Consider the following 15,421-nt stretch of genomic DNA (forward strand, 5'->3'; position numbering starts at 1 on the left):
CTCTCACTTCTGATAGTTCATGTAAGAAACTCAAAAAGGTGACACTTGAGGTGTGTTTTTTTTATCCTTAACCCCATTTCTTAATTTGCGTATTTTTTGCTAAGATGACACTTATTATGGGACGGAGGGAATAATAAAGTAGACTTGTTATAAGATGTACTCCTATCATCTTCATTAGTATATCTATCTTTACTATGATTTGAACTCCAATCCTCCATTATTTTTAATCATTTTATTGATCACTTCAACGTATCATTTTTATAGAATTACTGACAACTTGTACACCCAAAAACAATTAATAGGAGTAACATGAATTCTGTGTTCTTTCACGTTTCGTTGTCCCTTTACAAATAGTTTACTCATCTGCCATTAATTAATCATCTTGAGTCAAAGAAAAGCTTTAATTTGTTCCACTATAAATCAAGACGGCAGCTCCTCAAATTCTACGATCAACTTTCAATAACAATGATCTCCAAAACTAATAGTGTTCTATGTATCTTTCTTTCTTTTCTCCTCATACTATTCTTCCCATGCACAGCCAAAACCGCTCCAAGACCTAGAGCGTTTATTCTTCCAGTAACCAAGGATGCAGCCACTAAACAACATATCACTACAATTCGCCAAAGAACACCTCTTGTACCAGTCAAATTTACAGTAGACCTTGGTCAACGATTCTTGTGGGTTGATTGTGAAAAGGGTTACGTTAGTTCATCATATAAACCAGTTCCTTGCGGTTCTATTCCTTGTAAACGTTCTTTTTCTGGCGCGGGTGTTGAATCTTGTTTAGGTTCTCCTTCACCAGGGTGCAACAATAACACTTGTTCACATATTCCTTATAACCACTTTATTCGTACTAGCACTAGTGGTGAACTTGCTCAAGATACTTTTTCACTTCAATCAATTGATGGTACGTATCCTGGTAAATTTTCATCAGCGAATAGTGTAGTTTTTGGTTGTGCTCCTAGTTCTCTACGTGAAGGATTAGTAAAAAATGTTAAAGGGATTATTGGACTTGGAAATGGTTATGTTGGATTTCCTACTCAATTGGCTAATTCTTTTTGTATGCCTAGAAAATTCGCCATTTGTTTGACTTCTTCATTACATAATTCTACCGGAGTTATTTTCTTTGGTGAAAGTCCTTATATTTTTCAAGTTTTTGACTCTCCCTTAGATTTCTCAAAGAGACTAGTTTACACCCCACTTCTTAAAAATCCGGTAAGTACATCAGGTTCGTATTTTCAGGGGGAGCCTTCGACGGACTATTTTATTGGGTTGACATCTATTAAAATTAATGACAATGTTGTACCAATAAACACTACATTGCTGAGAATAACTAAAAATGGGAAAGGCGGGACTAAAATTAGTACGGTTGAGCCTTGGACGAAAATGGAGACTTCGATTTACAATGCTTTTACAGAGACATTTGTTAAATTGCTTCCTAGAGCTACACGGGTGGAACCTGTGGCACCTTTTAAGGTGTGTTATGATAGATGGAGTTTTGGAGATACTCGTACTGGTCCTGGTGTGCCACCCATTGAACTTGGTTTGCTAAACAATAAAACTTGGACTATGTTTGGTGCAAATTCGATAGTGCAAGTGAATCACGTGCAATGTCTTGGTTTTGTGGATGCTGGGCCTGAACCCACTACTTCTATAGTCATTGGAGCACATCAAATCGAAGATCACCTTATGCAATTTGATATTGCTAATAAAAGGTTGGGTTTCTCTTCTTCGCTCTTGATTGATCAAACAGCATGTGGTAACTTTAATTTTACATCCAAAGCTTGATGGTTAATTTTCTGCAAGAACAAGTGCGACTTTTGAAATTTTACGTTCAAAGAGATAGGTTTTCTTTTATTTTCCACAGGATGGAGTTAGTCAAGAATAAATGTACTGCATTTGATTTCTTTTAGTGGTAAAATTTCTGCAGGTCTGGTATCAATTAACAAAAGTCTATCAGTCCTGGATAAATTTACTTAATAAAAATTTGTCTTGATTTGAGATTAAATGGATAAACCTGTAGAATGAGGATACATTCATATATCTGACATCAATTTGTTTTTTGTTGAACGCAGTAGTAATTACTGTTGTTGTTGTATAAAAATTAATCTTGATATGACTTCCCGAATTAAATCTCAATCATCAAGTAAGGAATATAGCAACAATATTATTAGTGCAAGTTGCATTAATAAACTAGTAATGAACAATACCCTATCTGAACTTCTTTTCCGTTTTCGTTTTGCTCATTTTATTGGGATAAAGACATAAAAACACACTTAAATTATGGTAAAATTGTTAATTACACACCTAATCTATGTCGAAATCAGAATCATATTATTTACCTGCTTCACTATTTATATAATAAAGAAATAAGTTAAAACATATCATGTGCATACACGCGCATATACTAGACCAAAAAAGAAGGGTCTTAATGTCTTATTTCATTTGATTCTTTCATACACAAACCCGGATCTCATTGTCTTTATTGATATTAATTTTACATTATAAATAAACATTACTATTTTCTAACATAACCACATAAATATATTAAACTTTTATTAGAAAAATAGGTAAAAAGTAAAAAAAAAAATGATAAAAAAGATAAATAGAAATGGTGGTCATAGAGTGGTGTCACATCACTTTGTCTATGTCTAACTTTAATTTATATATAAATTGTTATTTATTGAATGCTTTTTTCATTAGAAGAGGAAAATATGACTTCTTTCACTCATAAGTTGAAGTCACTTCTTCTTACAATTACCTATAACTTTATATTACTTGCTGCAACTAACACTAAGGACCCATTTGCCATGAGAATTATTCACCTTTTTTAGGAAATTCTTTTCACTTTTTTCACTTTATGGTGTTTGGCCATAAAAATTCCAAGTACAACTTGAAATTGTATTTGGAATTTGAAAAACAAGCAAAACCTTGTTTTTCATTTTTCCATTTTGTTTTGGGCCTTTACTTTTATTTTTCTGTTTTACATTTTTACCCCAAAAGTTTTTATGTTGCTCAATTTTTACTCTAAAAGTTCACACAACTTTTATCACTGGTCAAAGGCAACTTATGTTGCTCAGTTGCTCTCCACTCTCAACAACCAAATATTATTTGCAAAAAACTATGACCAAACTCAACTCCAACTTCAAAGTTCCAAAAAAAGTGAATTTTTTTTTTTGGTTTCTATGGCCAAACGCCTATACTAATTTTTATTACTCAAAATATAATTATAACGCTCTCCAATTTGTTAATATTATTCTTATTCTTAACATATATCTTTCCAAAAGTATTTTTCACTCACCAACTAAACATTGATCATGAAAAAATGACTTCCATTAAACAAAGCACACTATATATATATATATATAAACCATATGACAATCTTCGTGCATGTGCCATATCCTTTTTTATTTTTGAGTTTTAATTTCTGCATTAGAAATTTGAGAAGCCAAGATTCATTTGGTAGGAAGCTAAGATAATCTACAATTTCCTGAAGGTCTTCAAATAGCAAAATGAACAATATGAAACAAAAGCTTAAAGTATTAGAGCATAAGTCACAGAAAAACATATATATATCTATATATATATATATATATATATATATATATATATATATATATTAAAATTTGCACCACTTTTTGTGTTACTCTTACAAGGCACCCAGGACAGCACCAAGTGGAAAGACCTCATAATCATCAGCACTAAGAATATTACTACTATTACATCCACAATAGTCCATGCAAGCACACTTATTATCCCATGATGATGATCTCAACTTATCATTTTTCTTCACTTTTGTTGTCTCTTTTACACTAACCTTCATTGCTATTTGCACTGACATAGGCTTCATATCTTCATGCAAATGTCTCTTCTCTGAACCCATAATTGCCCACTCAACAATTTCCATATTTGTTGACTCAAAAACACTTGTCCATGGAATTTCAGCCCTTCCCAAGATTTGTGAACCTCCAACTTTACCTAAAATTGGAAGAATTTTTTTTGAGTGAAGTTCGAAGACTATACTTCCTTGCTTGAGATTATTGATGGAATCTTCAGTTCCCGAGCAATCCAATGAGAAAGACTCGTCCCAAAACAAGTCATATGATTTCGATGGGACGATCTCTTGGCTGTTTATTTGAACCCTTTGATCCTCTCCTGCAGCTAGATAGCATCTAACATACAAACTGCTTCCTAAGGATCTTTGCTCAACGTTTCTTGCTCTTATGATTTGTATTTCACAACTAAGAGATGAATATTTTTGAGAATTGTCCATTGGAAACTAATTTGCTAGGATTGATCTTTGATGGGGTGGTCTATTTTTTCTTAAAGAGGATATGTTTTGATGATGGGGATTGGGGAGTTTTAAGTTGGTGGTTATATATATAGTTACAATTTGGAGAGTGGAAGGAAAGTGGTGTAACTTTATGGGAAGCAGATGTTAGAGTTTTATCGATTAAAATAGGCCAATGAAATTTAGTGCTCGTGTTGGAGAGCATTTAATATGAACAGGAAGTAATCTTTTGGGATCATAAAAAAGATTGCATTTTAGAAGAAGCTTTTCAATTACTTGAAAGGTTAAATAAATGAATAGAAACCACCCTTTGGATAGTATTTGAGGTTAAAATGTTTTTGGATGTGGCAACTCGCACGGTCTAAATTAGTAGGTTGGATCTGGAACATCCAATCATCTGTTAAGTATAATAGAACTGCATTTCGACATAATATAGGAATCTCAACTTATGGATAAAATAGACTGCATATATTTTTATTTGGGTGGAAACATCTCAAACATGTCGACACTCAGAGAGATAACTACATAGGAGTAGTATATTTTTAGAGATAAACTACTCCCTCAGTCCCAATTTATGTGATATAGTTTACATGACTAGATACGGAGTTTAAAAAAAAAAAATAAGACTTTTGAAACTTGTGGTTTTAAACAAGTCATGAATATCTGTGTGACTTTAAATAATTTCATTAATGGTAAAAGAGGATGTTTTAAGTTAAATTATGTATAAATATAAAAATATATCATTCTTTTTTGAACAGATTAAAAAGAAAAGTGTATTACATAAATTGAGACAGAGGAAGTATATTTTTTGGTATAAACTATATAGTAGTATATTTTTAGGGTGGAAAGAGCCATTATGATTGTCACGAGTAAATAGGAGAAGCTATTCTTCTTAATTCTTTATCATCCTTCTCTTAGCTTCCGGCATATATAAGAAACGACTTCGGGTTCATGCATATCTCAAAGTGAGAAACAAAGACAATGGGTGAAATTTTACATTATATGATTCCATTTCACACTAAAAAAAATTTAATAAAAAGAAGAGAAAAGGACAGAAACTCATAATGATACATTATTCACTATAAAATGCCTCTTCATTTCACTATTATTTTTTCGTTTAGTGCGGTTTAGATTATACGGAAAAGGGCCAAATATACCTCTGTACTATTAGAAAAGGATCTAAATGTTCCCCGGAGAGTGATATCACCGGAAAGTAAGGAAAAGGGCCAAACAATGATCTTTCACAGGAAAGGAATCTGCGGAGAAGAAGGAGCAAAACTTTCATTTTAATTGGTTATTAGATATGAGTATGGGTCTTTTAATTAGATACCGGGTTATGGGTTGAATTTTAATTAATTAGGGGGTAATTTAAAATAGACCAATAGGGACACGTGTCTCTCCGTTAAAATGAGGGGTATATATGTGTCAAAATATAATGACAGGGGTATATTTGAACACAAAGTATAACGGAAAGGGTATATTTGGTCCCATTGTATAACGAGGGGTATATTTGGCCTTTTCCGTAGATTATATATGGTGCTTAAGAGAAGTTTAGATATTTTCTAACCAAAATTTCCTAGATTTTGCATGGAAGAAGCTTTCTCCTCCATGTTTCATCTATATACTGATGCTTATTTGAGATGAAATTTTTCATGTTACATATCAAAAAGTAAGCACTAATTAAGGCAACCCTCTGTTAATAGTTTTTCTCTCCACCTTCATTCTTCTTCCTTCTCTTTGTCTTTCCTCTCTAAATCGATCTTGTAATTTATATATATAATTCCTACTTTGTTCCCTATTATATGAACTCTTTTTGACTTTGCAAAGAAATAAACATAATAGGAGATATTTTATAAAAAGAAAAGAAGAGGGTGCAAATAAAAAATTAAAGCAGTACATTCGCGCGTTTGGGGCACAAACTGCAAAGAACCTTGTACGCCCACTTAACTTGATCAATTGATGTTGTGTTTCGGAATCTAAGAGACCAGTTATCTATCAAGGAATGTAATGAGATGAATATATTCCTCAGCTCGTAATCAGAGATGGTTTGAGCTTTGAGAATTGATAAATTCTTGGTAGAGAGCGTTTTCCCCGTTAATGAACCCTGTAGAGCGTGAATCCGAATTGATCAAGCCAGTCGTACCAAATATTGAATAGTATGCCAAAAAAAAAAAAAAAAAAGGCAGAGATTTTTCCTGATTTTTCCCAAATTCACAATGGGTGCATAACTTTAATTTTTTTTTTTTGTTTCAATTTGCACTTAAAAAAATCTTATAAGAAATGAAGAGGCATTTTATGATCAAGGGTTTTCTTGCCCTTTTGAGGATGAGAATGGCTAGCTGTGTGGCCCAAAAGCAGATTTGAGCTCATAATTCAGCACCAAAATTATTTTTGTAACAAATTCTGCCTTTAAGAAGTTAATCCTAATCTTTTAATTACTAATAAAACATTGAGTGTATTGAATTGATCTAAACACATTGAAAGATCATATGCAATTGTAACTTCAATTGAGAGGTCCTGGGGGTTCTAACACTTTATTTCCATGCTTTAATAGTTTTATTATTAAACGAACAACCTATAGTGAAAATTTATGTACAAATTATATATACTATGAAAATAAAATGATATACTGAATCTATAAGTTATAAATCTTATGTACTAATTACAAAAATGTTGAATTGTACACTACTAAAAAACTGGCAAAATTCGACGGACAAAAAACTGACGGACTGCGTTGCTTTGAAAAATCGACGCAGTGCGACGGTTTTGTGTATTTCTAATTTTTTTTAATTAAAAAACCGACGGACAACGTCGGTGTTTTCCGCAAAATTTTGAAATTATATTTCCGCCAATTTGTTTTTACAAAAACCGGCGTCCCACGTCGGTTTTATTAAAAAGAAATTAATTAATTTTTTAAAAATATATTAAATAATTTATAATTCATTTTGTTTTGTAAAATATTAATAAACGAATTTTTTTTAAAGAAACCGACGGACTACGTCGGTTTTTAATTTTTTTTTGGTCAAAGGCTGGTCAACATTTTTAAAAAACCGACGGACCGCGTTGTTTTTTTTTTTTTTAACAATATGATAGAAACGGGTTTGGCATATCATTTGCCATCTTCCCTCTCCCCCCCCCCCCCCCCCCCCCCCCCACAAAAAAAAAACCACTTCTCTCTAAAATAAAAAAAACCCTAACCCGCTGGCCACCCCCCTCTGCCCATGCCCGCCACCTACTGCTAGCCGCCGCCCACCCGCCGCTACCTACGCAGCCCAACCCCACCTACCCCAACCCCGTTTTTAACTTGTAATTTGAGGTAGTTTCTTTTAAATTAGGGCTTTTAAAATTCTTTCAATTTTAGTTTTATTTGTAGATTTTAGGCCTAATGTTAGTCTATTTAGCTTTGTTAAACACCATTTGTAATGTTATTGATGTTGAATTTGTGAAAAAATGTAAACTTTATTTGACTAGTTTACTTTTCATTTTTTTTTTAGCTTGAGATTGTGCAATATTTTATGTTCATTGTCAATGTATTTGCGTTAGCTTAGTTATCATTGTTTGTAATATTATTTGACTAGTTTTTTTTTTTTTTTGTTGGGATTGTGCTTTTTGTTAGAATCCATAAGTTAGTAGAATTTTTATTTAGCATTCAAAATTAGAATCGGTTGAGATTGTGCTTTTCAAAGTTAGAATTGTTAAGTTATAGTATTTCTATAACCTCAAAACTAAAGTGTAGACTTTATTTGACTAGATTTACTTTTCAATTTTTGGAATTGGTTGGGATTGTGCTTTTCAAAGTTATATTAAAGTTAGAATCCATGAGTTATTAAAGTTAGAATTGTTATTGAGAATTCAAAGTTAGAATTGGTTAGGATTGTGCTTTTCAAGGTTAGAATGTTAAGTTATAATATTTCTATAACCTCAAAACTAAAATGTAGACTTTATTTGGCTAGATTTACTTTTCAATTTTTAGAATTGGTTGGGATTGTGCTTTTCAAAGTTATATTGAAGTTATAATCCATAAGTCGTTAAAGTTAGAATCCATAAGTTATTAAAGTTAGAATTGTTATTGAGAATTGAAAGTTAGAATTGGTTGGTGTTGTGCTTTCTTAAATTATTGTTAAATTTGTGAAAAAATGTAAACTTTATTTGACTAGTTTACTTTTCATATATATTTGCTTGAGATTGTGCTATTTTTTATGTTCATTGTCAATGTATTTGTGTTAGCTTAGTTAGAATTGGTTGGGATTGTGCTTTTTCAAGTTATATTAAAGTTAGAATGCATAAGTTATTAAAGTTAGAATTGTTATTGAGAATTCAAAGTTAGAATTGGTTGGGATTGTGCTTTTAAAAATTATTGATGTTGATTTGTGAAAAAATGTAAACTTTATTTGACTAGTTTACTTTTCATATATATATATATATATTTGCTTGAGATTGTGCTATTTTTTATGTTCATTGTCAATGTATTTGTGTTAGCTTAGTTAGAATTGGTTGGGATTGTGTTTTCCAAGTTATATTAAAGTTAGAATCCATAAGTTGTTAAAGTTAGAATTGTTATTGAGAATTCAAAGTTAGAATTGGCTGTGATTGTGTTTTTCAAAGTTAGAATTGTTAAGTCATAATATTTCTATAACCTCAAAACTAAAATGTAGACTTTATTTGGCTAGATTTACTTTTTAATTTTTAGAATTGATTGGGATTGTGCTTTTTAAAGTTATATTGAAGTTATAATCCATAAGTCGTTAAAGTTAGAATCCATAAGTTATTAAAGTTAGAATTGTTATTGAGAATTGAAAGTTAAAATTGGCTGGGATTGTGCTTTTAAAAGTTATATTAAAGTTAGAATCCATAAGTTATTAAAGTTAGATTTGTTATTGAGAATTCAAAGTTAGAATTGGTTGGGATTGTGCTTTTAAAAGTTATATTAAAGTTAGAATCCATAAGTTATTAAAGTTAGAATTGTCATTGAGAATTCAAAGTTAGAATTGGTTGGGATTGTGTTTTCTTAAGTTATATTTTAAGTTAGAATTCTTATGTTAAAATATATATCTATAACCTCAATAATTTGTGGGTATATTTTTGTAGATGGATCGCATGTGGATGTATAATATAAATAATAGTGATCGTGTGGGTGTACACGATGAATTTGTTGACAAGTTTACGCACATGCAATGTGACTTCACCCTTTTCAAAATGAAGGGGTAATTAGGTGTGCTTGTTCTCTTTGCCGGTGTAAGAAGTATTTGAAACCGGAAGCGGTTGGGGTTCATTTATATAGTCGTGGGGCTTATGTTTTAGTTTCGATTTCATAATGGACTTATGTTTTATGCTCTATGGACTTATGTTAAAACTATGTAGAACTAGTTAATGGTACTTTTGGTTGGACATTTAAATATTTTTGAACTTTGAAGGTCTATTTAGATCGTATTTAATGTGTTTAGATAGTGTTTGATTGTTACTTAGGGTGATTTTATGTGTTGTAGCTCTTTTAGAATTGATTTGGAGCATTTTAATGCTAGTTTTGAGCAGCTTTTGGTACTGGTTTTTGAGCAGGTGTGGCGGCAGAAAATGCAGCAATTGCATGCAGGAAATTTTCCAGAAAACCGACGAACTGCGTCGGTTTTCTGGAAATTAATTCTTAAAATTTTAAGTGCGTCGGTTTTTTCATAAAATTTATATATTTTTATTTAAGATAAAAAATCATAAATTAAAAAAACCGACTCAGTCCGTCGGTTTTTTTAATTTTTTTAAATTATTGGATAAAAACCGACGGACCATGTAAGCGACACAGTCCGTCGCAAAAAACCGACGCGGTCCGTCGGTTTTCAAAAAGCGAGACTATGTAAACTGACAGACTGTAAAGGGTCGGTTTCTCATCAGTTTCATTGAAAAAACCGACGCAATCCGTCGGTCTTTTTCGTCGGTTTTTGGAAGTTTTTTAGTAGTGATAATTGAAAAAAGGTTCTTCTAATATTTTACTTATATAATCTAATACAGTCAAAACATCTCTACAATGACAACATTTGTCTGAAAATTTCATGACTGTTATAGTGAGGTGCTGATATGTATGTATAGTGTCATTTTGATGTTTATATCTTGTTTAGCTGCTTTAAACAAAAGTACGAAAAAAAAATATTTTTCTGTACTTTTTATGTTATAAATGAAAAAAATACTTGTTAATTTTAAATCTCAATTGATTTTCATATTTGATTAATTAAAAATTGAAAAGACTAATATATTAGTAATAAATCCATAACTAGTTGTACCGTACCCATAAAGAATTAAATCTAGCGAACATATGCATTTAAAATTAATTGAAAATTTAAATATTTCAAGTTTGACGTAAGAATTCTACAATTGTAAGTTGTTTCATAAATTTCAGTCTCTTAATGATAATATAACGCTTAAATTGACGATTTTTTTCTCCAAAATATTATTACACACTATTTGAGTATGACTGTTTTAGATAGATAATTTAAAAAGAGTGTATCGATACAATGAATGTCAATGCCGTTATAGATAAAATGTTGTTATAGAGAAGTAAAATATAACATGAAAAATTGGTTTTGGAGAAAATCAAATCATTATAGTGAAATGATGTTATAACGAATGACAATTATAGAGAGGTTTGACTGTACTCTATCTATCCCAATTTAAATGATGTGTTTTTTCTAGGCATGAAATTTAAGAAAGAATTAGAGACTTTTGAAACTTGTGTTCTAAAATATCTTTAGATAATTGTGTGGCTATAAATTATCTCATTAAGAATGAAATGAGAAATTTAAAGTTTAATTATTTCTATAATCTTGATGTATATTTGATCACATCAAAATTCAAGTATAGAATCGTGTCTATATTTGAAAACATAAATCCGCGTAAAAAATTTACTTATTCGGAAGTGAAAAGATTGATATTCATTTCTTTGTCAATTGAAGTTCGATTTTTATTTTTTAGTTTTCTAATTTAATCCTTTAGAATTTGATTTTTAATAGATAATTTTTTTTAAAAAAAATAAAATAAAGAAAGGGAAAGAGCTAGCTTGAACTAGATTAAATTTTGTTTAATTCTAGTAGAGGCGGGCTAATTACAACCACCTTTTGGGTTTTTTTTTCTCTACTTGGCTCAACTTTTGGTATTTAGCAAAGTTCTGTCCCACTAATTTTCAATGCTCAGGCCGCCTATCTTTAACACATAAGATCAATTGGAATTAATAATTGTACGAATACATTAACCCCGTAAATATTGGTTTTATTGTAATGGACAGTGATTAAGAAGCAATTAAAGCAAAAACAATAGTAGTACAACAAAGGGGAAAATAATATACAATGGCAAGAGAGACAAAGACAAGAGTGTTGACTAAAGGGTGGGTTGGCGGGTGTGTGTGTGGGGGGGGGGGGGGGGGGGGTTGGCAGCAAAGAAAGATTCAACCTTTTGACTTCTTCTTCTATCGAGCGGCCAAATAATCAACTTTTAGCAAAGCAATCTAACAACGCGCACGAAAATCTAATAATAGCAAACCTAGGTAAAGAAAATTAGTGAGATCCAAAACCAACAACTTCGGATCCGTGGCGCAATGGCAGCGCGTCCGACTCCAGATCAAAAGGTTGCGTGTTCGATTCACATCGGGTTCCAAACAGATAAATCGCACCAAACCAACAAATCGAATCAAATTGGAAAAAAAATTCGACTAGTGATTTGGTTTGATTTGATTTGACGTTGAAAAAAAAAAACTCGACCATTATAGGATTGGTTTGGTTTTAACTAAAAAAAGTCAAACCGAACCCAAACCGACCCGATTATATGTATACTACTTTTAAATTATATACATAAAAATATTTAATAGAATGTAATTTATTAATATTTTCTTTAATTCTTTCATAATTTATGTATTTTTACATTCAGATTTGGACTTAATTTTATGAAATGGTCCATATTTGAAACCCATATAAAGAAGGAAAAATTACGTATATGTACATGTTAAAGAGAAATATTTATCACACTAGACGATAGTTTTCCTATTTACAAAACATAACGATATATTACGAAACATGACGGATTTTCATATATATTTTTGTCCAGAAAATATATATTTATAAAAAATAAAAAAAATAAAAAATTAATTTTTATATATATATATATATATATATTTGCTCAAAGACTTAAAAAATTACCTCAAATTTTTGTGTATGAAAGCTGTATGAAAAGTGTATGAAATGTGTATGTGTGAGCGAAATTTTTAATATAATTTTCATACACAAAATTGTGAGCGAAAACTATAAGCCTTGAATATTGTATGAAAGTTGTTACAATGTTGTTGTAGTTGTATTAATTTTCCAGAAACCTAATATGAACTTTATATACGAAAAATGTAAATGAAATTCTAAGTGTTGAGCGAAATATACACATTTCATACCATTCTCATGCATAAAATTTTGAGCGTAATGTTTAAGCCTTGATCGAGATATACACATTTCATACGTCCTTCATATATAAAATTTGAGCGAACTTTTTAAGCCTTAAGCAAGATATACACATTTCATACACAAAAATTTGAGCGATTATTTTAAGTCTTGAATGTTGTATCAAAGTTGTATACAGTGTTGTTGTAGTTGTATTAATTTTACAGAAATCTAACATGAACTTTATACACGAAAATGTGAGCGAAATTTTAAGACTTGAGCGAGATACAAATTTCATATTGTTTTCGTACACACAATTTTGAGCGGATTTTTTAAGCCTTGAACGAGATATACACATTTCATATACTAAATTTTGAGCGAACTTTTTAAGCCTTGAGTGAGTTATACACATTTCAAACATAAATTTTTGAGCGAAAATGAAATATATATATATATTTTTTTTTTAAAAAAAGCATATTTTGTATAGGGTTTGTAAGGTTATGTTTTGTAAATATAAAACTATCGTCACGTTTCGTAAATATTTCTCCTTAAGATGTACATATACGTAGTTGTCCCAATAAAGAATACACAGAAAGCCCAATAAGAAACTTAATGAAAAGGAAATGAAAACATATGTAATGTAACAAAAGAAACCCTACGGCTACAATACATTTTTTCCTAAAATCAGAAACCCTCCTCCCTTTCTCATTTTACATTTTTTCCCTCTTCTCTTTCCTCTCAAATCAGCAACCCTGCAAGGCTCCAGTTATTGTTGTTCCTCTTGGTGTTTTAAAATCGAATGGGATCAAGTTTGAACCCAGATTACCTGAATGGAAGGAGACTACCATCAATGAACTAGGTGTAGAGATTGAGAACAAGATTTTTCTGCACTTTGAGAAGGTGTTTTGGCCAAATGTTAAGTTCTTGGGGGTAGTTGCAGAGAGCTCATATGAATGTAGTTACTTTTTGAATCTTCACAAGGTCACTGGCCAAGTTTTTTGCTTCAAGTTTATTATATATCATGACATTATATTAATTCAAATGACCTGAATGATTTAAAAAATATTTTGATATGAATATTCTGTATCTAAAGAAAGTAGTTTTGAGAGGGAAGTTTGCAAATTATCAAGCAAATGTTGTTGTATGGTGCTTTTCATTAAATACAATGAAAAACCCGAGAAAACCCCATATTGAAAAAACCCGACTTTTATTGGTTTGGTTTGGTTTGGTTTATAGATTTAAAAACCCAATACAAATGGTTTGGTTTGGTATTTGAAAAATCTGAATCAACCCGGTCCATGTACACCCCTATTAATATCTTTATTGCCCTTTGAATTCAATACCAAAGTAATTTTTAAGGATCTTTAGCCAGTGTTAAATATTTAAGGAGTTAATTCCATCGCCCAAATATGGGGAATTGCATACAAATATTACTTTTGTTTCTTTTAGAACAATAAAGTAACTCAACAATCACTATTTTTTCCAAAATATACTAAACACCTCAAAACCCTCATTCTCTCCTAGTTGGTATGCCATCTCATTAAAGCTCCCTTTTAAAAAAAAAAATAATATACATATTTAACTCATCAAACTCATTTAACCAAATTCATATTTTATACCCAATCAAATATACCCATTAAAAAGCGGCAAAGGAATTAAACCATACTTTCTATTAAGCCATTTTTTCAAATCTAAAATTTAGTAATCTCAATTCAAATATATTGTCTTTCTATTTAAATTAAAATTTAAATAGTTTTATCTTTCTATTCAAATCAAATATTTATGAATATCATATTTTTTCCACCTTTAAATGACATATTATTTCCACATTAAAATGGAATTACACAGATAACACTAAGATTACTTTTGTATAAGCTTAACTTATAGAAAATCTAATTGAATCTTATATTTTAAGCGATAAAGTTAGTGTAAAATTTTCCTTTGTATTTTGAGTTATTTATGCTTAAATATGTAGTGTGTAATTTTTTGATATTTTTGTTTCCATACCATCGAGAAATTATCTTTGCATATATAAAACAATTCTTCAGCTAACTCAATTGTTACAAATTAGTATGCATAAGCAGCTAACTCAACTGTTACAAAGTATACATAACTAAGAAGACTCATGTGAGACTTATAAGAACCGTCTATTGATATTTGAGTTATATCATATCTAGCTTATCATGACATTTCTTCATTGCCACATTATTGAGTTCGTTGTGCACTAGCATAAAGTCATTTTTTCCAACAAACTACTGCATAACTCGAAGAAGGTTTATAAACATCGATAAAAGAGGATTGTGGCCATCAAGTGGAAATACCAAAAAATTACATACACATATTTAAGATTTAGTTTAGATTTTTAAAAGTTAAACTTATACGAAAGTAATATTTGAGTTATCTGTGTAATTTCATTTAATGTGAAAAGAATATATCGTTTAATGTGAAAAAAATATAATATTTAACATATTTGAATTTGAATGGAAAGACAAGACTACTTAAATTTTAATTTTAATTGAAAGCCGAACAAAGTGATGTCTTTGATTTGATATAACTAATAGCCAATTTGCTAACTTAAGACATGGTTTATAAAGCCAAAACTTGAAGATTTAGCTTTAATATATCTTCGTTACCTTGTTATTTCATTTCACGATTTTTAGACTCTTACAAAGTCGTTGTTGCATGATAATGTATTTCAACAACACTCAATTGAATATAGCATATTGAC

The 15,421-nt window shown here is 30.4% G+C and overlaps 2 protein-coding genes across 2 annotated transcripts; one reads left to right on the forward strand and one right to left on the reverse strand.

Moving 5' to 3' along the window:
- Positions 1-465: 465 nt before the first annotated feature.
- On the forward strand, positions 466-1,788 carry LOC132600260 (probable aspartic proteinase GIP2). Its single transcript, XM_060313361.1, has one exon. It carries the CDS (start codon positions 466-468, stop codon positions 1,786-1,788), a length of 1,323 nt encoding a protein of 440 aa, XP_060169344.1.
- Positions 1,789-3,476: 1,688 nt separating this feature from the next.
- Positions 3,477-4,379, reverse strand: LOC132600342 (uncharacterized). Its single transcript, XM_060313459.1, has one exon. The coding sequence runs from the start codon at positions 4,271-4,273 to the stop codon at positions 3,650-3,652; it is 624 nt and encodes a 207-aa protein (XP_060169442.1). The 5' UTR covers positions 4,274-4,379; the 3' UTR covers positions 3,477-3,649.
- Positions 4,380-15,421: the final 11,042 nt, after the last annotated feature.

This window comes from Lycium barbarum, chromosome 1 (genome assembly GCF_019175385.1).
Source record: "Lycium barbarum isolate Lr01 chromosome 1, ASM1917538v2, whole genome shotgun sequence".
Taxonomy (NCBI): Eukaryota; Viridiplantae; Streptophyta; class Magnoliopsida; order Solanales; family Solanaceae; genus Lycium; species Lycium barbarum.

Excerpts from the sequence above, each read along its gene's own strand:
- LOC132600260 (XM_060313361.1), top strand. The coding sequence starts at position 466 with ATGATCTCCAAAACTAATAGTGTTCTATGTATCTTTCTTTCTTTTCTC.
- LOC132600342 (XM_060313459.1), bottom strand. The coding sequence starts at position 4,273 with ATGGACAATTCTCAAAAATATTCATCTCTTAGTTGTGAAATACAAATC.